The sequence below is a fragment of the Pleurodeles waltl genome, chromosome 1_2 (assembly GCF_031143425.1).
Source record: "Pleurodeles waltl isolate 20211129_DDA chromosome 1_2, aPleWal1.hap1.20221129, whole genome shotgun sequence".
Taxonomy (NCBI): domain Eukaryota; kingdom Metazoa; phylum Chordata; class Amphibia; order Caudata; family Salamandridae; genus Pleurodeles; species Pleurodeles waltl.
Genome location: NC_090437.1, coordinates 631,063,577 through 631,088,700, shown reverse-complemented (window position 1 = coordinate 631,088,700; position 25,124 = coordinate 631,063,577). Strand labels below are relative to the sequence as shown.

The window sequence follows — 25,124 nt, the reverse complement described above, 5'->3', positions numbered from 1 at the left end:
TTACATGGAGCTGAAGAGAAACATTCTACTATCCAGAGGGAAGCGTTGAGTGTTTTTTGGTCTATCAAAAAGATTAAGAACTTCCTGTGGGGTAAGGAGTTTGCTGTTTACACTGATCACAGACCTTTAGTGGAGGTTTTCACTAAAAAGGGACTCAAAATGATTTATATGCGCATTTGCAGGTGGATGGTAGGGTTACAGGATTTTTGTTTTAAAGTGCATTATGTTCCAGGACCACGTAATAATGTTGCAGATTGCCTGTCAAGACTCAGTTCAATAGTAGAAGAAGTATGTCTAGATGAGAACGAATCAAATGTTTGCAGCATAACAGAAGGTTGTGTATCTCATGAAGAATGGACTAGAGCTGTTGCAAATGATTCTGTTCTGCAACGTGTGAAAATGGCCATGCAGAATAGGTGGAAGTTTGAAATGAGGAGAGATCAACAACTAGAGAGTTATTGCAGAGTCAGAGATGAAATATCTAATGATAGTGGAGATCTCTTACAAGGAACAAGACTTGTGGTGCCGGCAGAGTTAAGAGTAAAAGTTATGAATTTAGGACATCAAGGAATGAGCAAGACTAAGGTGTTGGAACGAAGGTTTGAAGAAGTTCCTCAGGGCATATAGGTTTTCTCCACATGTAACTACAGGGGAAGTTCCATTTAAAATATAAAGAGGGAGAATAACTAATACTATTCTGTTTCCATGATGGTTACACTGGGGCAAGAGTGAAGGAGTGTCATGGGGGTCAATGTGTGGGGACAATGAGAAGGGGAAAAAGAGTGTTGAGAAGAGAAAACAATATTATGATTATCGCCAAGGGTTAAAGAGTGTAAATATTAAAGTTGGTGTTTTAGTATTGAGAAGAAAACCTGTGTTGTCTAAAAATGAATCCAAGTGTATGGGTCCACTGAAAATTACTAAATGTTTCTGCAAAGCCATAAAAGTGGAAGATGGGAGGATATGGAATCTTTACAGCATTGTGAGTCTCAAAAAAGAAAATGTAGAAGTGTAAATTATTTCATTACTGTGTTTTGGTGTTATGTTATATTGTCGTTTTGATTTATTCTTTTCCATTTTTTTGTAGTTGTATCTGTTTGTAAAAGAGGAAGATGTGTGGTATCTTGTACATACCATTACATTAGTTTACAGTGGGTAGTATGTTTATGATAGGGAAGAATGTAGAATGGTTCCAGATTCTGGAGTTCTGCTGGGGTCTGGTGACAGTTGAGAGATCCTGTGAAGTGGACAGATGGATGGGAAGTTTCTTCAATAAACAACCTACTTATTTATACTGACTGCGCATCTTTATTACACCATGCTGTAAAATCAGTGTGAACAGTACTATGTGCAGAGCAAGAGGGAGCTGCTTCTTTTCTGCTGCTGGAATAGATTTTCTACTCGAGCGGCAGCTTCCTCAACGCAAACGGGTTTCTCAATGCCACTGGTAGCGACCATCCGCGACCGCCCGCATTGAGAAATCTCACTGGGAGGTGGGCTGGAGGAAGATTTTACTTGCTTGCGCTTGCTAACTTAACATTGGTGAGCGAGACAAAAACTCCGCTCTGCAGAGTTCTTCAGAACTTCATGCTCTGAGCGGAGTGCAGAGTGAGAAAAACTCTGTGAACTCCGAGAGCAGAGCGGAGTTCATCGCCCACCCTTAGACAGTACACAACCCCCCCTCATAGATCTGAGGCAGCACATATCTAGGATGTTAGGGAGGACACGTCTTGTCCTATAATTTAACTACAGCACGTGGCAGCAGCAATTCCTGGGGACTTGGGTGGCAAGAATATGAAATTTAAACAATCCTGCTGACGTATCCTGTGCCAACCGGACCCTGGCTTGACAGTGACAGTCAGTCTCTGCTCAGATGGGACTGAGAGGTGGCAGTGACCCCAAGGGCGCTGAAGATGGGAAATAGATCATGACTATTGACCTGCATCAGAAAGTCTGCAGCTGCCAAAATTTCAATGTCAGTGACACTATACCGTGGAGTGGCACAAGTTTGCTGATAAAACAATAGACAAGGCACACCCCCAGTCACCCTACAAATTCACTTAGGACTGAACACTGCCGGATAAGGATTGCAGGATGTAACTACAGGCAAGTGACATCATGCGAAGGGCCCTGAGGCAGCTGCGGTGGGGTCTCAGCTGTTTGCTAATCAATACAATCAGCTGACCCCAGCCTGCAGCACTCCACCTGAGGCGAGAGCATTTGCAGGCTGTTTAAATTAATTAATGTCGAGCTGCTGTTAATGCAACTCCTTTGACGTTTGCCGTCAATCCCAGCTTTTCCCTCGCAGCACACAGATTGTGTCAAGGCAGTAAAAATGCGTGACTAATGCATTTTAGTGCGGTGATGCAGACCACCACACTAAAATGAGTTAGTCTAACCCCTGATGCGTGGTACTTGGCAGGGCTGCTAGTAACGAGGTCCCATAGGCATTATAAACTTGCTTGAACAACTGGAACTTCTTAGGGTTTTATCCTTTCATGGTGATGAGGTGCTGACTGGATTCGAGAACATAATTCCCTCATCATAAAAAAGGCCTTAAAGTAGTGTAAATGGAAGAATGAGGGTGGAATTCCACACTCTCAAGAGTGGTGGTTGCTGGTCCTTCCTAGGGATAAATATGCTGAGGTCAGAGCAGTTAGGTTAGGCCAATGCATGCAGCCAAATGCTCAGAAGATTCACTGACTGGAGTCTGAGAGGGATATGCATAGTTTTGATACTTTTAAATTTCAAAATAAAAAAAACGCCTTCACTAACTCATTTTGTTCTATCCATTTTGTTGGATAGAGGGACCACCAATAGTATATATAAGAGGTTCACACTTATGCATTTACACAATTACACCACCACTGGTACAGTGAATAGTCATTGGGAGTGATGCAGGTTTCTCGTACCCTGCCACTTTTTTAGAGTCAGTGTGGGTTTGTGTATAGTGCACCCGCGGCGAGTGAGGTGAACATACCAACATACCATATACCACATCATTCCTCTGCAAGGAGAATGAAATGTGAGTCGAGTTTCCAAGCCATTGTTTTTAAAGACATTGATTGCATTTTTTAAAATAACGTTTCCTATTCACAAATCTGCATTTTTCTTTGCTAAGTCGATAGACCAAAATACTTCCCCTTCCAGGCCAGCTACAAGTTTAAAGTGCTTCTATTTTGATGCCTTTTCTAAAATGTACTCCAAATTTTTGTTGTACTCTTAACCTACTAAAACAAATGCCTTTATTCTGTCAGGTTTGTGTGTTTTCGTTTTCACTCCATCACACGTAGAGCTTAATTTTCCTGTGTTTTTATAATTATGAGAGGGTTTTCCCTCTGACATGAGCACTGGTATTTGGATTGTCATGTATTGTCTTTTGCTCTCACAGGTGGTTGGCCAGCAAAGAATCCGCCTTTCCGATTCCAGTCCCACACATCATGGCTTATTTATTTTCTAGCAAGTCTTCATGTCTTCTTCGACTCAAGGCTTTATTATGTCCCAGATATTCTGCCGCAAAAATGAAAAATTATACATTTGCAATGAAAAAACTAAAGATTATTGCCAACATTTGTGCTGCGTTCAAAGTCTCTTGTGTTCATTCACATCTCAGCGTGGCTGGGTTGAGTTTCTCGCTTAGTTTATGAATAAGAATGGATAACTCTTCAGTGGCCTGTGATTTGTCTTCCAAAAGTTCATACCGGAGACTGGAGATATCTTGCTTGATTTCTTTCAGTTCACCTGCAAAGTAAGGGAAAACACAAACATCAGGGGGCACGCTATTGTAGGAAGGAAAACAGCAGAAGCCTATTTTACAAAAAGTTCTGCTAGGTAAACTCGCAAGCAAATATGTATCTCAACGTAACTTTTAATCCCACATTTCTTAAATTTGAAAAGTCTTACATACCCTAAGTATATGATAATTTAAATAAATACAGGCTACCGCCTGTGGAGACCATAAACGAGACGCATGTAGTGTGAATGCAACGTTTATGAAAATACTTCAGCTCTATGTTTTCTAAATTATTAAATCCTTAGCTACTCAAACTACTACTTCCGCCTGAATACGTGATACATTTTTTTCTTATCGATCACATATGGCTCCATCACAATTTATTATGGTAAAACGAGAATGTCTCCTGTCTAAAAAGCGCGCCTTGAAGTGTTTTTTTCTGGGTGTCTAAAGGTTGACCATTTAACTCGTGGCAGTCAGATGAACGCGGTGTGAGGAAGATCATTTGGCATTTCGGAATCTCATACAATAAACTATTTTAGTTTACAATTCTTGGTTAATACAAACATTTTAAAAGAAAGTGTTTTTTAGATCTTCCCAAAATTACAGTCAAAGGAAATTAAAAACTGTTGTACAATAGTAAAATCTAAGTAAAACAAATTATTTTTCACTAAACCATTTGAAAAACAGGCAGTGATAAGCCTTATAGTTACCTACTTGCCAAAGGCCACACTAACATTTGAAGGTAACCGTTACATCTTGTAAAACAATGCCCATAAAAACTAGATTAGAAAAAGTTAGACGGTTACCCTCTTGAAATGTCACTGGGGGACTTAAAATACTCAAAAGTTGTAGTTTACATTTTCCTTTTATAATTTATGGGACATTATGCTTACAATGTAAACCTTAAAACAACTGGAATATGCTAGGTCTGGGGAGCAACACAACCATACTCTCACCAACCCCATACATTGATCATCATATCACACAATGTCACAGATGCCACTTTAAAGAACATTAAGATGGAGCTGCTATGGTGGCTTGGATATATAGCGCAGGGTACGCCCAAAAGCCAGTATCTGTGCTCAGACAGTACTAGGCATAGTGAAATGACAAGTATAATCAAGCATTCATATTGACTGTATGCCCTGAAGCCAGTGGTCACTGAACACATTTGAAGGCAATGCACAGTAGACTCTTAAGGAAAGCGACCGTTGAGTCAGAGATTAATGGGAATGGTTGATGGCCATATTCATATAGTGTTGGGAAATGGAGTGCTGCTTGTAACAATTAAGCACTGGAAATGGCCGAAATCCATTCACAGAGAACCTCTAGAGGTAGATGTGTTCAGCATTGACCACCACTATAACACGCGCGCCCCTGCCATGCACATTTTTTTCGTCAACAATGTTACTGCAAATATTACATAGATATTATCAATGGTGTTATCAAAGATGTCATGAGTGCCGTAATTTGTGGGGTAATTAGCAGTGCCTGGCAAGGGTGTGAGTTATAGTTACCTTAGGGCACGAATTATAGTTACTCGAGATAACTCTAATTATAACAGGTGAATTTGTATGGTTTAGTACATTTAAAATGTGAGCCTAACTATAACGTCCATGTAACCGTTGTTTTTTTAAGTGAATTTCTACCTTTTCTTTTTTTTTTTATTGCCTAACTATACCTGTAACCTTTGTTTTTTTCAGTGGATTTCTATGGTTTTTTTTAACGTGAAGTAATTTTTATTACTATACATTAATCCAACCACCACTGCGCACAGCCTTTGGCCGTGCGTAGCCAACCCCTTTAAACACCCAACTCCGCACTGCACACCGCCTTTCGCCATGCAAATTGGTAACTGGCTGCAAGTCTGCATGGCCTCCTCCCTTGGCTCATTTTGGCCCCAGGACCACAACCTCTGAGGTCCGGCCTTCTAAAGTCATTTTTTTCGGGGGAGAGGGCCGCGCAGCCCCCTCCCCGAGCCGATCTTGGCCCCAGGGGACCCCATCCCCCTAGGTGTGGCCTAAATATTTTTTGGGGGGAGGGGCTGTGTGGCCCCCCCTCTCCAGGCTGCTCTCAGCCCCAGGGAACCCATCCCCCAGGGCACAGCCTAAATATCTAACTGTTTTTTTGGGGCAGGGGGCCGCGCAGCTCCCCTCCCTAGGCCAATCTCAGCCCTGGGGACCCCATTTCCAAGGCTCAGCCGAAATATTTATTTATTTTTTGGGGCGGGAGGGCCGAGCAGTTCCCCTTCCATGCCGATCTTAGGCCTGGGGATCCGATCTTCTGGGGCCCGGGCTAATCATTTACAGTTTTTGGAAGGGGGGGCCGTTTGGCACCCTTCTCCACAGCCCATCTCGGCATTGGGGACCCCATCCCCTGGGGCCCAGCCATGTGACCTCACTGACAATGTTGGGGACCGTGGGGGAGCCTGAAGGCCCAGTGGTCTCAGCTGGCTCACCACCTCCTGTGGGAGCCGACATTAATGTCACAGGGAAGGAGCTGTTAGAGCAGCTCCCGCTCTGTGAGAGCAATGTTTCCTCTATTTCCCTGCCTGCATCTCGTGGGCAGGGAAACAGAGGAGACCTCAGCTCTCAGTGAGGAAGAGCTGTTTGACAACTCTCTCTCACTGCAAGCGGAGTGTTTGCTCTGACTTGGTGGGAGCTGACAGCTCCTGCCAGGTCACAGCAAACAGCTATTTCCCAGTTGTGGGCACCCCAGGACACAGCAGGATCTGGGGATGGGGCATTGCCCCAGGGCCATCAGTGGCTCCGTGTCTGTGGCCCTAAGCCCTCCTCTAACATTAATAGCCTTGGGGAGGTGGTGGTCCCTGGAGCCCAGGTGTCTGCAACGGACCCCCTATCTGTTTTAAAATTAGCCCCGGGGAGGTGGCTGTAACTGGGGTTGTGGGGGGAGGCGGTCCTACCGCATTAAATTGATTGTGAATGTGTGATAATCGGAAAGCCCCTAGGACCTAGCCAACCTGGGGGCTGCAATTAAACAACCACAGGAGCCTGTGCTTGGTTTTTTTTTTAATTTTCAGCAGATCCGTGGATCCGCGCAGCTCCTGCCAAAAATTAAATAAAATAATACATATTTGCTCTGGGGCGTCTCTTTGGGTCCTAAGCCCCAGAGCTAAGGGGTCAGGGTGTCCCTATCCTGGCCCCTTTTCTTTTTTTTAAATCTTTTTTTCTGGGGTTCGGCTGAAGCCGAGTCCCAACATGGCTGCCAACACTTCTTTGTTGAAGTGTTGACAGCCAATCAGATCTCAGCACGAGATCAGGAGGGTTTGTGGACCCTTTGCTTCCCTATATATATAAATGTGTTTTTTCTATATTTACTCAAAAACTACTGAACGGATTTACACCAAATATCATAAAGGTCGCTTTCTGGACCAAGAGCTACCTTTCTGTCAAATTTGGTGTAATTCCATCTAGTGGTTTGGGTGCTATTTTTGTTAAAAAATCCCTATGGAAAATGGATGGGGAAAAAGCGTTCTGGGATCCCCATGTTTTTCGGCCCCTGCTTGATAAATACACATAAACACCACTGCTAGTTTCTACATTATTCAATAATCTGCAATGGCTGAAATTCTTTAGGGAAGTTCTGGTAATAAACAAGCACAGCTTAAAAGAATTGTCTATATCACTGTATTGCAACTATTTAACATAGGCACATACTTAGATATCCACTGGTGGTGAATGTATCATCAACAGCAGCTTTGGCATTTCTCACAGATTTTTTTGGACAATCTTTGACTTTAGGCTACAACCTACTTTCAAACATACATTGGCACCCACATTAGGTGTGCTCAGCCTTTAACACAGAGTACTTCTTCCACTTCAAACGTTAGTGATTTGTAAAAGGTACACCATATAACTCCTAACATTATGCCTCCCCCCAAGCTTACACTAGTTCCATGCCATCGGCCCAAACGAGTACACTTAGTAACTTTGGGGGTCATTCTGACCCTGGCGGCCGGTGACCGCCAGGGTCACCGACCACGGGAGCACCGCCAACAGGCTGGCGGTGCTCCCAAGGGCATTCTGACCGCGGCGGTTCAGCCGCGGTCAGAAAGGGTAAACCGGCGGTCTCCCGCCGGTTTACCGCTGCCCCATTGAATCCTCCATGGCGGCGGAGCGCGCTCCGCCGCCATGGGGATTCAGACACCCCCTACCGCCATCCTGTTCATGGCGGGAAACCCGCCATGAACAGGATGGCGGTAGGGGGTGCCGCGGGGCCCCTGGGGGCCCCTGCAGTGCCCATGCCAATGGCATGGGCACTGCAGGGGCCCCCGTAAGAGGGCCCCACAAAGTATTTCAGTGTCTGCTTTGCAGACACTGAAATACGCGACGGGTGCAACTGCACCCGTCGCACCCCTGCAACTACGCCGGCTCAATTCTGAGCCGGCGTCCTCGTTGCAGGGGCATTTCCGCTGGGCCGGCGGGCGCTCTTATGGAGAGCGCCCGCCGGCCCAGCGGAAATGTTTGAATGGCCGCCGCGGTCTTTTGACCGCGGTGCGGTCATTTGTCAAATGACCCCCTTTATGTTGTATATGATTATGGTGTTATCACTGATATCATCAATGCTGCCGTTTAATGAGTGATGTAATATGTGAGGTTATAAGCAGTGCATAGCAGGGGCGCAAGGTACAGTTTCTAGGGGTCCTATGTGCATGACACCTTCTGTGCCACAGCTTCCTTGTACCAGTCTCCCTTGTAAGCAAATATTGGCTACACAATTATATGTCTACACAGCATATGTGCGTAGTGAGAAGCATCCTGCCTGGGCTACTTAAGGCAAGGGCACAGCATCGAGACTCAACAGGAAGTTTAACTGAAGAGAAGAACTTTAAGAGGAAGATGAGCCCTGCTACAAGGTGGTAATGAAAGTCACTATTTCTGCCCCCTGGGTCTCACTCTCTACAACTGAGTGGATCGTAACTATGTTCGGGTGAGTTATTGCCACCACAGGTCCCCAAATCTTTTGTCAGAAATAAAGTAAAGGTACCACTTACAGCATCTTCCTTCCTGGGCAACCAGTACATTCAAGATTGTGTCTGCCCAAGTTAGGAGGTTGATATATTGATCAACTGTGGACAATTGACACTATTTGTCACTTCATTTCTAACCAGAAATCAAGTGACGCTCATGAAGGAAGGCTTTTTATTAAAGTGATACCTGAAAGCTTATATGTCAAAATATAGATTTTATTAATAGTAACCTGCACATATTGACTCCAAAAAGTTGATACCAATCTATTGTCAAGGAAACAATATATAGTAATGTAATATACTTAACGTCACATCTTGAATCTTGGTGATATGCTGGTCGTCAATACAGTGCAGTTGATAAAAGCAGTGCTTATTTTGAGCCACTAGTTACCAATCAGGGCCAATGGAACTTATGTTTTGGGGACTGGTACTTATTTTTCCTCCTCAGTCATTTACAGAGAACAAGACAGGGAAAAGATAGAGGCAGAGAAAGAGAGAGAGAGATCATCATAAAGGTAGAAAGCAGGAGCATATAAGAGTGAGATAAGGGGACAGGTAGTGTCTGGTAGTAGATTAAAGAGGCATTAGGTGGATTCAAAACTACACAGCCTTGGCATTTTGTCGCTGACATTTAGTTGCACCGGCAATGGGCTACTGCAAAGAGCTTTGAGCACCGCCACTCATTAAAAAACTGGATATAGGTGCAGGTCATACTTAAAACACAATACTTTCGTAGAACACCTACTACAGCATATCACATAGAAGTAAAGTTCACATGTATCTGTTTATTTAGCAGGTTACATTGATCAATGAGCTATGTGCTACGGGTACTGATTCTTACCTTCATTCACTTCGTCATTCTCTTTGTCCACTTGTGCTTTCAGGACATATCTTTTGATCAGTCGCTTCATGATTTGCTGCAGGTGGAAAAACAGCACACAACGAGGTGAGTGAGGGTTTGGATTCCTTGACTATTACTTGACCATGTGAAAAAGATAAATTATGGCTGCAAAATAAATCCTCAAAATCATAGTGGCCCACACTTTTGCGAGGGTCTGATTCATCGAAATAGTTTCTTTTAAACTTTTATTAGAGCCATAGTTTTGCATATTCAAAGCATATAATTAAGTGCCTGATTTATAGTTTGGCTAACTGGTTACTCTATCACAATGTGACCGAAATCATGTTGGTCTTACTACAAGTGTCACCGGATATTATGCACTTGTAATACACATCATTACAGATGCTAGGCACTTGTAATTTACTTGTAATAAGGTGGACGGGATATCTGTCACTTTGCGATGGACTAAACAGTCTGATAGACGCTAAATAAGGCCCCAAGTATTTAGTAACAAAAAAACAGTAAACAAAGGAACATATATTTTGAAAAGTTAGCCATAGAACAGCTGCTGTACATCTGAAATTAAACTTCTTGAAAATACTATCTATATTTAACATCATTTGGAGCCGCTTCAAAACATAAGGCCTCTTTTATTCTTCTCCATAGCGTTAGCTTAGCCAGCTCTTTGTGAAATCTAACCTTTGTCTTCGTAGTAAAAGCGAGCAGACAAATCTCAGTCTCCCACAGCAGTGCATGCAGAAGTATATCCGCGTCACCACGTCCCTAGCCTAGTTTTGCTGAATAGAAAGCCGCTGGCTATGAAACAATGCGGTCTGACGTGACACAATTATGCATTGAAGCTTTATTGGTGTTTTTAGATCCGAAATACAGCAGGACCACCTATAGGAAAACCTCCAGTTATTACACAAACCAAATCAACAATATTGTATTTGATGTTTTGTTTGATAGAGCTGTGGTTGCAGCTGCGGTCCACGTCTAAAGCTTGACGACGCACTCCCAGGAAACCTCAGCATCCTTTCACAAGCATGCAGTGTATTGTCAGCATCACCCCTTGCCACAGAGTTTCAGATATGCCTTTTAACCTAATTAATTGTCTCCCCTGACAGTGCTTTTATTTAATTTTTTCTTTCATATTCATTACCTTAGTTGGAGATGTTGAAGACAACCTGGCAAGAAGTGTGACAGCTTTCAGTGACCTAAAACGGAACAAAATCCCCCCAGTCCTCCTCCCGTGACTCAGTTATTTTCTCCACATACTACACTTTAAGACATCTACTTCACCTCCTCGTTTTTCCTTTCCTACCTGCCCTTCCTACCAGCCAGAGCCATTATACCCCTTCTTCCTCCTCCTCGTCTTCTTCAACCTGCCCACCTAACCTTCCCACCCGCTAAAACCTCTGACTCCACCACATCTCTTTTTCCTCCGCACTAGCCCTAACAAAATGGAGAACTAACTCACTTAGTCCAGAGGGAAGGCAAATGCAAACCCAGGGATTGTTAGATGGCAGGGTTCACAAACCTCACAGCCACCATGAACACACATTAGACAAGACAAGGAACAGTGACATGGTGGCTAAGTTATCTGACCCCCCCTAGAGACTACTCACAAACACACACAGGGTAGGTGATGGTTCTCAACAGGAACATTGAAACTGACAGACTAATCACAGAATCAGACCTGGTGGAAGTCTGCGAAGCACACTGCATTGTATGCACCCTCTTAGGGTATCAGCTACAACACACAGTCTCTCCGATCACATGCACATGGGTCAGGAGATCTGTCACTGCTATGTATTATCGGTGTTGCTTGTGTTTTCCGTAAGTATGCATCAGGCTTGTGGTTAAATTGTTGCCTGTTAAGCCTTTTGGACAATTCATTTCCATTTTGCCCCAAAACAGCCCCAAACCGGAGACAGACGAAACCAAGATGCACTGGTCCAGCCTTGAATCCCATTCACAGTCTTCCCTGGTCCAGCCTTGCACCCTATGCACAGTCTTCACTGGTCCAGGCTTGCACCTATGCACAGTCTTCAGGGGTCCTGCCTTGCACTCCTTGCACTGACTTCAAAGGTCCAGTCTTGCATCCCATGCACAGTCTTCACTGGTCCGTCCTTGCAGCCCATGCACAGTCTTCACTGGTCCGGCCATGCACCCCATGCACAGTCTTCACTGGTCCGACCTTGTACCCCATGCACAGTCTTCAAAGGTCTGGCCTTGTCCCCATGCAGTCTTCACTGATCCAGCATTGCACCCCTTGAACAATCTTCTATTAAATTAATAGAATCACATTTCTGATATCTGCATGGCATTGTTGGATTCTTGGCTGCTAGGATGAGGGTGTCTTTTTGCACGCTTCTGGCCTTTGTCAATGACTATAGTCACAGTAAAAGGGCATGTTTTTGTCAGGTCTGTGTAACAATTGTTCTGGTCTGGACAGTGCTTGGTGGTGAATGTTTCCTTTGACTTTAATTATAGCCCTGCAGAATCTCAAATGGTAAAGTATCACCATTAGCTGGCAGGAACAGCATCTGATAAGGCTTACCCTTACAGACCATGTAAACTAATCTCATTATACCCCTCCTCAGTATCATTGGTGCATGTAGTTAGACCTGGCAACCTTGGTGTGGTTTCCCCTGACTTTTTCGCCTCTTGACCTCCTGTTTTGATGACTTTGTTTTTGCTGGCTTTAAGATTCTTGGCACTTTCCACTGCTGACGAGGGCTAAAGTGCTTGTGCTCTTTCCTTAAAACATGTTACCATTGTCTGGGGCCCTTCTTGAGAAGAAAATACATAATTATGGGACGGAACACTGAGAGTTTGCTACATATGATCATTGGATATATGTGGTGGGGTATGCAACTTGGCATATGCACTGTGGGTGGACTGGGTGTGATTATCTTTGTGATTTGTGTTATTGTTGATGTTCATAGATGTAAACATGCCGACATTTTCTGTACATTCTTGGTGCATATGGTTATGCAACTGTGCAAAAAACCAATAAACTTTGTTATTTAAAAAACGTTACCAGTGGCTTAACCACAATTGGCATATTTAATTTAGTTACAAGTCCCTAGTAAATTTGACTACATGTGCACCAGGCCTGTAAATTACATGCTACCAGTGGGCCTCCAGCACTGATTGTGCCAGCCACTTAAGTAGTCCTTTAAATATGTCTCAAGCCAGACATTGCAGAGCCTGTGTGTACAGTTTAAACTGCCATGGTGACCAGGCAAATTAACCCTCTTGCCCGGCCCAACCTTTCTTTTTTAATTTATATGTCACCACTAAAGTAGGGTCCTGGGCACCCCCAATGGCAAGGTGTAGTGTTTTTAAAAAGGTGGACATGTACTTTTTTATTTTTACAAGTTAGGTATTGAAAAGCTCTCAAATTTGTTTTCACTACTGCAAGGCCTATCTCTCCCTTAGGTTAACATTGGGATTGCCTTATTACATTTTATAATGGTAATTTCAAATTGGGAAAGGATGGTACCCTCAAGTTTTGTGTCTCTGAAATCACAATTTAAAATCACAACTCATGGTAAAATCGGATTTTAAATTGTAATTATGAAAATGCCACTTTTAAAAAGTTGGCATTTTCTTACTTTAAATTATCTAGTGCCTTCAGCCTGCCTTAGAAAACACGTCTGCTTGGATGACAGCTGGGCTCTTGTGCATTCCCTCCAGACAGACACAGGCAAAAGAAGCTTATATGTGACTGAGTGCCATATGCATGTTGATGGCCCATCCTCAGCAGGGTGGGAGGGAGGAGATGACACCTACACATGAATGGGTTGGTTCCTGTGCCCCCATCAAATCAGTTCACTTCTGTGCCTGAAGACATTCTGCCAGGAAGAAGGACTTCTGTGCAGCTAAAGAAACTGTTTCTCTGATGGACTTTTCTGGACTCTTGCTTTGTTTTGCCTGCCCTGCTGACTTCCTTGCTTGGGAGCGAGAAGGCCTGGACCTGCATCTCTACAGCCTCAGAACCAAAGTGACTCCAAGGGCTTGCCTCCTATTCTGAAGTCTGAGAGGCATCAAAGACTTCACTCCTCTCTGCCAGCGGTGAGCCCTACCCTGCCAAGTGGTGCCAATCCAGTCCTGGGTCCTTGGAAGTGGATTCTGCAGTGGCTGTCCCCAGAAATCCATGCATTGTCTTCACTACACTGATCAGAACTGCCTCATCTCTCCTCCATGCTGACACATTGCTGCTGCTGCTGAGGACAAAGACGTTGCAGCACCAACTGCATGGCTTGGAACTGGTGCACTGCCTTCAGTCCCGACACATCGCCATTGCATTCGCGGCTGCGTGGCTTGACAACAAAGCATCACCTTCATCGCAAAGGGTTCGATGTCACACCTCGAGGACATCACATCAATGACTGCACAGCTCGATGACAACGCATCCCTGACTGTGCGGATTGGAATCAATGCATCACCTTCGCATTGTCCCCTCCACTCCTTGCATCAGATCTTCAACTTTGAAGCAACACTCCACACAATGCAATGTTTCAGCAGGATAAGGTTGGTCCCTGTAGCCGACCCGTGCAAAATTTTGGTTGGCTTGAACTTTGGATTTACTGTGGTCTAGCATGATCAGATAGCCCCAGTTGGTGCTTCAAGCTTTTAAGCACAACAATTGCAGATATTCTTTAAAAAATCATATATTGGCTTCTACATATTGGATTTTTGTCATTTTGGTCTTGTTTTGTTCATTAAATTAAGCTCTATTTTTCTAAACCTATTTTTGTGTGGTATTGTCATCGTTTTACTGTTTTAATTGTTGGACAAATACTTTACACAGTGCATCCTACATTAAGCCTGCCTGCTCTGTGCCAAGCAACCAGAGGGAGAGCACAGGTTAATTTATGGTTTGTAACTAACTTACCCTGACTAGGATTGTGGTCACCATGTGGACAGGGCACATACCTCAGCCAACCAGACACCCAATTTCTAACACATGTGTTCAGTGGAATTTAGGTAATAACCAAGTGATGCACATGGGCATAGTACTCAGATTGGATCATGCATTTTTCTTGGATCTGGTGACAATGGTCTGGGTGCTGAAATCTGGGTCTTGCCTACCATATGTATGATTTTACTTGTGTGCAAGACTCTGTAAAGTGTGAAATGGAGTCTAAAGGTCTCCTAGCCCGCCTACTTTGTTTGGGGTACCTTTCCAGCAGATGAGAACTAGCACTGCTGATGCCTCCCTGCTGCAGTGACAAAAGTTCCATCAGATGGTAGAGGTCCTGATTCAGATGTACTTTAGGGTTGGCTTCACTTGTATCTGAGGAGTCACATTTACTTTCTTGATCAGTGGCACATCAGTGGTTTGACTCACTGCCCCTGCCCTCACCCAGTGAAATATGGGCCAGTGAGAGGTTTATCGAGACTGTATAGGAGTATGGTGAGAGCCTTTGCAGAGAAGCACTGTAAGCAGTTTACCAAGTATCTTCCATACCTTCTCTTTCCCTACAGAGAGGTTCCTGACCTTCTTAATAACTGTGGTGCAATCTCCAACTTTGCTTCAGTGAAGCCTGAATTAGAGCTCACAGACATAGAGAGATACAGAGAAAGGGATCGCAGCCATTGCTCCACACTTTTAAAGATACCTTATTTGCCCATGTTGCCATATTGATGGACATGAACAATGGCGAGTCAATATCACACCTTTCCCATCCTAGCAGGTCACAGCTGCAACCCTTGCAGACGTAAAGAACGCCATTACAGTGGTTCTGGCTCTGGGGTTCCCACCTTTCACAGCACCGATTGAACCAGCTCAGTAGTACAGGTTCCTAAAGCAGATGAGAGCACACAGTTCTGTACAGGCTGTAGGTGGCTGAACTACAGTATCTGGAGTCAGGGCCGGCTTTTGGCTTTTGGGCAGTGCGAGCGGTGTGACTGCACCGGGTGCTGACCTCAGGGGGGCGCTGTGTTTAGCAATAACTTTTGAAACTTGCGATTTAAAAGCACCTGCTGAAATGTTCCTTGTGCATTTAGCCATCAAGATACAATTAAAATGTCAAGATACCTCTTGTGATTAATGTTCCTGCTAGAGAGAGACATGGGAGTTTTGCCTAGTGGCAGCTTTGACTCAACATAAAGTATCATTAAGGGTTAATATGCCTGCTGCAAAAAAAATAACTATGGGGCATATTTAAGAAAAGTGTGCACCCCTTAGCGCCCCCCCTAACGCCACAATGTGTGCGTCATATTTAAAATATGGCGTACCATGGTGGTAGTTAGGGAACTTGAGACAGAATTTTTTACGCTAGTCCGGCGCTTTGCAGGATAAGTGTCAAAAATGTTGACGCTAATCTTGCAAAGCACCCAGACCCCCATTGTAACCAATGGAAGCCTCCTTTTAATGCCTGCTCTGAGTCGGCGTTAAAAGTGCTTGAACCAAATGACACAAAGAAATCTGACAGATTTCTTTGCATCATTTCTTTGCCCCCTCCCCCATGGGAGGATGCCCCCTATGCATACATTATGCCTGGCGAGACACAATGTAGCGCAAAGGGTTACAAAGTGGTGCAATGCATGCATTGAGCCTCTTTGTAAATATGGCGCAGCGTTTTTGGCCTTCTAACACCACATTAGTGTAAAAAAATGACAATAATGCGGCGTTAGAATAGCACTAGGGGCTCTTAAATATTCTGCTATATTTTATGTGGCTGTCACAGTTCAGGGACTGATATCGCCAGCAATTCCACATAGGCGCCAGCCATGCCCTTTGAAACTTAGCTGGTGACCAGTGCCAGTCTTGCTAAATCCTGAAGTAGCAGAACTTCATCCTGGCCACCTGTAGCCCCCAATTGTGGGGCACCAGCAGGACAGACTAACATTCTGGAAAATATTCAAGGAGAAACGTTCCTGCCAGGGATTTTGGAGCATGTGTTCTAGGGTTGCAGAGATTAGTTTAGACACCAGCAGCCCGGTTTTTTGTTGGAGCCCCACAGCACCAGGTAGGCAGGGTGCAAGGGGCTAGGGGCAGATCCAGCATGTAACTGCGAGTGAAGGCAATGCTGAAGGCTAAGGTCACACTAGAAATTAGAGCACGGTATACAGTAGTCTGCAACAAGGTGCTCAAAAGACCGAAGGATATCCTCATTCAGAAGATGATAGATCTCCCAGATTTCCACTTTGGACCACTCGGGCCACTACAACGGTAGGCAATCAATTGTGATGGAGCCATTACGCCACAGCGGTGCCTTCTGGTGCAGAAAACCGTCTTTCTTCAAGAGGGCCTGAGTCAATCTCCAGACCACATGCATCGCCAACAACTTGGGGTTGCACGGATCACAGGATGCCCATGGCCCAACATACAGAACTGAGAAGCCAGTAGTAGCATTAGGAATGCTCCGCTCAATCCGGACTCACAAAGGAAGTTTACTGTGCAGAAGGAGGAGATACGCCACCTGAGATAACTGATGGACCCTATAGCAGGATAGAAAGTGGGGAAGCCAGAGTCCACCAGAAGCTGAAGCAGCATAGAGCTTATCCGCACCAAGGTTGGGGACAGAGAGGCCAAGACATAGTTGCAGACCAGAGAGTCAAGCTGCTTCAGAAAGGCAGTCTTCCTTCACGTCAAAAACCATTTTGACTGTATGGACATTGCCTCACAGGAGCAAGTGAAGGCCTGACCATTTATCAAAGTCCTGTATCATCAAGTCAAGGAGCTTTCAAAGATTGTTCTGTACCATAGTGATAAAGTCCCTGTGAAGAGAGACCCCCCAGACAGCAGAGTCCATGCGGGAGCCATGCCGCCAGCAGCCGGGCCAGAGAACATTCTGTGGTGCAGGGGCTCAAAGGCCTGGCCTCTAGCTTGGCCCAGTTGATCTTATTGCCACAAAAGAATGCAGAGGAGTCCACAAGATCCATCAGGCTGGAATCAATACCCACAGGTCAGTCAAAGTCATGATGATATCGTCTGCATACAGTTAAAGTTTAAGCTCCCTCACACCGCCTGGATCCTCGAAACCTGAGCAGAGGATCCAATAGCCACAGCTAGAGGCTCCAGTGTCAGAGGAAAGAGGAAAGGGGACAGCAAAGCATTTACAGTTGATCAAGGCTAAAGGGGATTGGTAGAGGCAGCATGTCATCTGGCAAAATCTGTGGCCAATACCGAAGTGAGCTGTGGTACAGAAAAGATATGGCCATTAGGACCGGTCAAAGGCCTTCTCCATGTCAAGTTAGAGCAACAAGCGTTCTTCTCAGGCTGACTGGGAGGACCAAATGACATGTGCCAGGGTATGCAAGTGGTTATGGGAAGAAAAGTAGGGTATGAAACCCACTGGGGTATCATGTATCAATGACCTGATCACCCAGTCCAGCCAAGTGGCAAAGACCTTGGCCAGGTTTTTCACACTGCAGTTCAGTACTAAAATGGGACATAGTTAGTGAAGCAGAGATGGTCTTTCTCTGGCTTGGGAATGAGGGTGATGTGTGCCCTATTAAATTACAGACAGTGGGAGCCTGTAGACATAGCCTTCCAGAAAATGGTGGTAAGAAGGGGGCCAGTCAGGTCACTCATAGCCCTGTAGAATTCCTGGGGAAAACCGTCCGCCTCAGGGTCCTTAGCCTCTACGTTGTCGCATGCCTTTCTCGATTTCTTCTTGGAGCTTTTTGCACCTTTGGCTTTTCCTCCTCCCGAACTGATTCCTTTTCCAGGGCATCTGCTAGCTTGGGATCTTCTCACTGTTGGCAGGGTGGCTTCGAGAATGGATCACCCTTTCTTCAATGTCAAGGTCCCCTGGATTCAAAATCAACTGGTGATTAACACAATGTGTATTAGCTGTTGAGTTCCAGCTTTTTTGCCAGCAGGGCCGACTGGGCTGAAGGGGTAAGGCAGGCTCAGTATGCCTCTAGAAAAGTTTGGACGTCTTTTTCCAGTGTAGTCTTCTTAGCAACAGCTTCGGAGTGTGCAGTGCCGGGCTCCCTCTTCAACATGCCCCAGAGGTACACCTTCCCCGCCGCCCACATTAGTTGGAAGAAGAAAACTGTTGAGCTCGAGGTATTCCCGAAAAGAGCCTGAAGTCTTGATTTCTCCTCTGGATATCTAAGCCAAATGGTATTCAAGTGCCAGGTGTGGAATAGTGGCCTTGTCAGTTGAAGATCCAGAGTGAGGGCAATGGGAGCATGATCCGAGACCCCACCCAATTCGATGTGGCAGGAGAAAGTCAGAGGCATGCCCCTAGCAGACACCAGGAACCATTCCAGTAGCGACTCAGAACCATGGGCCAGAGAGAGGTAAGTACAGTCCCTGTCGGTAATGTGAAGGAGGCACCGCACATCATGTAAGGTGTGGTCGTCCATCTAGTCTCGCATGACCTTAGCTAACTCCTCAGCCATGAGGTGCATTTCTAACAAGAGCAATGTCTGTGTTTTTAGAGCCTGAAAAGGTGAGATTCACCATATGATGAGGAGGCAGGGAAACATCCTGAACAACTAGGTATAAACCACTACTTGCCTAAACCATTACTGCTAAACAACTAAAAAGTCTCCACAACTAAATACTGAACAACTACTGTTTAAACAACAATTGTGCCTGAATAACAATTGCCTGAACAACTAATTTTAAGGCAAGGTTTTCTTTTTGGTTTTTATGGTTTATTAGTTGGTTAGGAATATATATATATTTATATATATATATATATATTGGTTGTTCAGGCAATTGTTATTCAGGCACAATTGTTGTTTAAACAGTAGTTGTTCAGTACTTAGTTGTAAAGACTTTTTAGTTGTTTAGCAGTAGTGGTTTAGGCTATAGTTGTTTAGGAACTAGTTGTTCTGTCACATATTCGAGGAGGCATGTTAAAACAAACTGGGAGAGGACGACAATCACAAAGACCAAGATAGAGGTAATCTAACTTTACTTTTGTGGGAGTGGAGGAACCACTGCTCCATAAAGATGCAGGGAGAAGAGTCAAATGGGCCAGGGAAAGGACAGTGTGAATGACAGGAGGGAGCAGGTCACCGGTAAGGTAACATCAAAGTTTAAGAGGAGACTTGGACTTATCCTTGTAGTGACAATGATCCAGTCGGGCACACCTGTCCAAGTCCTTAGATCTGGGAGGAGACTCCTTCTTCTGTTGTGCCGGCTATAGAAGAGAGTGAGAAGGGGAGGTATCCATGGAGGGATGCTGTTGGGTTTCCATGTCTTCCATTCAAAATTCCAAGTCAGCAGGGTCCTGGAAATCTTTTACTGTGTCATTGACCATCACTAGCATGACAACATGTTCCAGGAGGCCGAAGTGCTAATCCAAGTTCTGGAGTGCCGGCCAGAAGGCTAGAAACTTTTTCCGTAAGATGTGGGTCCCATAAGAGTAGTCCGCAGAGAAAGTAATCCAGTTGCCATCGTACAAGTATGGGTCGTGCTTGAGGGCCTCGAGAAGGTCCATACGCACCTGCTGATGACCAAGAAAACCAGCAATGATTGGTCACGGTCCCTGTCAAGAGGAATCAGTACGGGTGGCCATTCGAGGAGTACGTTCAAACTCCATGGTGAAATCGAAGGGCAGACTCAACAGCTGCGAGAGGAGAGACTGAAGGAACCTGGGGACATCCTGTGACTCAGAAGACTCCGTGACCCCGAAAATTAGGACATTGTTCCTGCGACTATGGTGTTCCAAGTCCATCAGAAATTTCTGGGTGTTCTAGTGTTGAGTGCTCCAAATCATTGTCTCTGACATCCGTTGCTCAAGATCATCCACTTTGTGTTCTGTAGTATCCATGTAGCACCACAATTGCACCGTATCGTGAGTTAAGTTCTGCATTAATTTCTGTAGTGTAGCGATGGAAGTTGCTCGCAGTGTACTAAGGATGGATTCCAGGGTGATGTCTGACATAGAGATGCAGGCAGAGGAGGCTTGGTGGCCTGGGTGGCATCTGCAAAAATAAGTTAATGGGTCACCTTTCCTGAAGCCAAGGTGGCCCCAGGGAGACAATCACTGGGTGGGCCAGACTGTGTCTGTGGGAGAGGGTTCAGGAGTGGCCACTGGGGTGGTGGGTGTGCTGGCGAGGTCCAAAAGGGAGAGCCCATACAGCTATGGTAGGGGCAAAGAAAGCCAAGAGTACAGAGAGGCCAATAGAGAGAGAGAGAGGCCTCTGGGGGTGGCTTGCTGTTGTGGGGTGCATAGGCAGCATCAGCACCTCTTCAGGTACCCAAGCTCAGATGCCACAAGGAATGCCCCCAGGCGACAAGGCCAACAGGAGGCCAAGGCTTCTGGAAACAGCAGCAGGAGGGCTTCCAGAATGGTGTAAACCAAAGGTAAGCTGAGCGCCAAGACACCCAGGAGGTGGCTTGCCAAATCCCACACCGCTGCAGCACCAGCAATGCCTCACAGGGAGCAGCCAAGGTTCCCCAAAACAAGCAACTCCGATGGCAGCTTGCCTGGACATAACACTGACAGCACTAGCACCACCGGGAGGGACAGATCCAGGAACAGCGAGGGACCAAGAGGAGCAGCCAGGGCTACGAGTTGCAGAGGGAAGCACCGTAGGGTCTGCTGCAGAAGCATAGAACCCAGACGTGGGCCAGAGTCCAGAGGCCTTCAAGGGAGACCCCCCCCAGTGCTGGAGAGGGGAGCAGGAGGCTGGTGGGTGAGGCCCAGGCATGGCAGCTTGCTGTGGAGAGGACCAGCAACACCACCATCATGCTGACGGTGGAGAGGCAACTGAATAAGCTGCCTGAGTGCCAGCTTGCCGGTAGGAGGCCGCTGACAGCACCAGCACCACCTGGGATGGTAAGCCGGAAGAGTGGGGTGCAGCCTAGCATCCAAAGGCTGTATGGTGTCACTTGGCGAGTGGGGCAGCCCATGGGAGTCCCGTGCCGCCGCCAGGAGGCAGGAGCATGGCCATGCACCTTGCAGCAGGGAAAGCATCTGGGAAAGCCTCCCCTGGCCCAGGGAAGAAGCTGTATGGAGCGGGAAGCTTGGGAGCTTCATAAAGGATGGCATTCTATGCCAGCTGTCACGTGAGAAAGAAAATGTCTGACATTGCTTTAGGCCATAAGGATTCTGCTGCCTTTCCGTCATAGTACAACCTTCATTGTCCTTCAGACCAACACTTTTCCCAGCTCACTCATGCCCTAATTAAAAGTCAGTGCTAAATTCCGATCTCTGCAAACTACAGTTTACACAGGGATCGGAATTACGAGCTCTGTGATAATTATCAAACCCTTATCACAATTTTCCCATTATACTTCAAACCTGCTAAAATTTATCAGACGAAAAGGCCTCAAGAAAATGCAAAACATGCGGAATTCAGTGTGTCAAACACTGATTTAACAGGTTAAGCCTCATTTCCAAATTGAAAGCTCAAATAGGAACTATTTACCACATCCATTAAATATCTCAGTCCGGGATTATGGTATTTAGCAGGTGTGGCAAATATTCCATACAATTCATCGTCCCCCAAAGTGGGAGGATGAAGGAGCTTATTCACATCGAGTGGGTGTGATATATTTTCGTGATTTGTGCACGAGAGGAACTCAAAATAATATGATACGTTACTCGGGGACTGAGCCTTGACTCCTGTTCAGTGCATGAGCTAAGTATCCACCTGGTGATACTGAGGTTTTTTTACGACTGTGAGTGACTTGGAAGATGGGACTTAATGGTGCTAAACTTGTGAGTAAAAGCCACTGTCAACATACACAGATGTTCACCTCTTTTTTATGCTGCCATCTTCTACCACAACGCCTCTTATAGCTATGTGCGTTTTCCTCAAGAACATTTCATAACACAAATTTTGACAAGGATATCCTTATCTAAGTTACTTTCTTACTTACTCCACAAAGGCGGGCAGCATTCAATACAAGAACATGCCATTTTGCAACTGTAATTTAATGAATATTTGAAAATAAAATGTACAGGGGGTGACATTATGACTGTAACCATGAATAATAAAAATCCATTGGTTCTTCTGGGTAGAATGTTTTAGAAATATGCATATAGGTAGAGCGGATGGATTTCTGAGTAGTAAAGTTGTTGATATGTTCATATAAGTAAGGAACGAGCAGGCCTTTTCGTGACTGACCACTCAATGGCTCACACAGACAAATTTTGGGAACTTCAAATTGGGAAATAGTTTGCATTTGCCCTGCTTTTTTGGTTTTAAGGGAAAATATATGAAATCAATGTTTTTCAGGGAAAGGTGAGACCAGCAAAGGAGGAACCCTTGTAACGTTCGGGTGGACCAAACAACTAAAATATATCAAACTGTCTATACGGTTTGGAAGTGTAAGCTGTGCTAAATCAGTGTGAATGATCAAGCGGTGATTAAAGATTATTTTTAGATTTAGTGTATATGTTTCCTTAGCGATTAGTATGCTATTAATGTTGATTTTATTACAAGACTGGAGGCTTATATTATGCAGTCTTTTCTTGCTTTAATTTTACAGCAGCCAAGAAAGAACTACATTTCCCAAGAAAAAAGTGAAAAAACTACAATGTGACATCACAATGGGAAAACAACCAATAGGACGTTGAGTATAGCTACTAGTATATTGACTGCGAACAAGTCCTCTTTTCTTGCTGCTCGCAGTCAAGATAAGTACTCTCACTGTTTCTCTTTATTGATGATTAATATATTTGCCTTTTATTACATGTTTATTGGTTTATTTGTGTAAGCATACCGTTTAATGTTGTACTCTTCACTCATGGCTCGTGCTTGTGTTTTCCTGTTTCAGTGCGTCTCGCAACGGTCGTCATTCGGCCGTTGGAGATGCACAAGGCAGTTTGTTTTCAGCCTGCTGCTTGCCTCAGCTTTCACCGTTCTTTGCTCCAGTCGCGTCGCAGAGTTTTCTTTTTGTTTTCCTGCAGTCGACTTCCCCCTGGGAGTGTTTTTCTTTTAGTTACTGCCTCCTCCTGCATAGCAGTAGGACTTGGTCTCCTTAATTACACACCTACTTCTTCAGGCCACTCCTCTCTATCTTGGGTTTGTTTTTTAACCCCTTTTTTGCTGGTTTAAACTAGATTGCCAGTTTCCTCAATATTTTTTTTATATTTTGACTGTTTTTTCTCCCTCTCAGTATGTCTGAGGAAGAAGACTCAATTTTTTAAGGGAACTTTAAAGTCTTTTATTAAAGACTCTGTCCAACAGGCTGTATCTTTTTCTATGTTAGACATATCCAAGAACTTAGAAGCCTCCTTGTCCAAAATGATTTCTGCCAATGATGTGCCTTCTGTGAAAGGCAAGAAACGTGAGGCCACCCTTCCTAGGCCCTCCAAAGGCATTTCTGTTTCTTTTGGTCCTCCCACATAAGAGGTTTCTAAGTCGGGACCCGCTTCCTCCCCCCCTCCACATTATCCAATTGAGAGACACTGATGATGATGATGACTCTCTTAGTCATACAGATGATTTGGACGGATCTACGGATCCATATGTTTATGGGCCTCCGGAGAAAAGGCAGAAAATGTCTCCTACTGATGGTGGTGTCGCTCACCCTGTGTCTCAGGTTTTAGTAGACCAATCTGGTAAACCTATGTTCGACCCTTCCTTCGTGGTACATCCTAATTCTAAGGAATGGTTTCCTGCTGACCATGTCACAGATTATGGTGGTCATTATGAACACAGCAGTAAACACCGCTGACCGTCGTAGCGACGGTGAACAGAAGACCGCCATTGGTGGTGAACAGAAACTTGCCATATAATGAACCAAAAAGCTAATTCTGACAAAAACTACCAGTCCACCAGTCTCCTGCCAGGACCTTGTCGGCGGAAATGCTGGACCTCCCATCCCGCCACTGCCGAGCACACCCACACCCGCCCCTCAAATAATGATGCACAAATCACCTTGGCGGTCAGTGGAAGCCGAATGACCACTGGCGGTGCAGACCGCCACGGGCAGCAAGTGTACCCAACAGTAAGAAGTGCACACATTGGATAAGTTAGTAACCCACACACCTGACACATATCCACAACACTAGAAAACACTCACAGACACACCCCACAATTCTTTGCAACGAAGGTAGGCCAATGAAGACAGAGATCACCAGAAGCAGACACCGAATGCCACAATACACGATATTTACACCGAACCACACAAGAGCACCCTCACGAGAACCACATCAGGCACCATTCACGACACTCACCATGGCACCCCCCCAAACACCCACGCTTCACATAAAGGGAGCTAAGGATCATGGAGGACGAGATCCTGTAGGTCAAGCCACAACTATTCGGGGCTCAGGCGCCGCACACACCCATCGCCAGGAAGATGGAGCTATGGCAGTCGATTGTCAACAGGGTCAATGAGTGGGACACCACCCACGCACCAGGGCCGACATCCGCAAGAGATGGAATGACCTGCAGGGGAAGGTCAGGGCCATGGCATCCAGGCACCACATTGTAGTCCAGAAGACTGGGGGGGGGGGACCTCCACCAACACCACCCGACTACACTGACTGGGAGGAAAAGGTACTGGCCATCCTGCACCCTGAGGGACTCACTGGAGGAATGGACTCAGGTAAGCCGTCTACATTTACCCCATATCCATCACACCTGAATGCATGCACCACCCCACCCCTCCAACA

The 25,124-nt window shown here is 45.3% G+C and overlaps 1 protein-coding gene across 1 annotated transcript in view; it reads right to left on the bottom strand.

Annotated features, from left to right (window-relative positions):
• Positions 1-3,035: 3,035 nt before the first annotated feature.
• Positions 3,036-25,124, bottom strand: part of TRPC3 (transient receptor potential cation channel subfamily C member 3) — a 490,138-nt gene continuing 468,049 nt past the window's right edge. Inside the window, exons 11-12 of the mRNA XM_069242530.1 lie at positions 9,568-9,643; positions 3,036-3,741 (exon numbers count right to left, since the gene is read on the bottom strand). Of these exons, the coding sequence (XP_069098631.1) occupies positions 3,599-3,741; positions 9,568-9,643 (219 nt within the window). The 3' untranslated portion in view covers positions 3,036-3,598. The remainder of the gene's footprint in view (positions 3,742-9,567; positions 9,644-25,124) is intronic.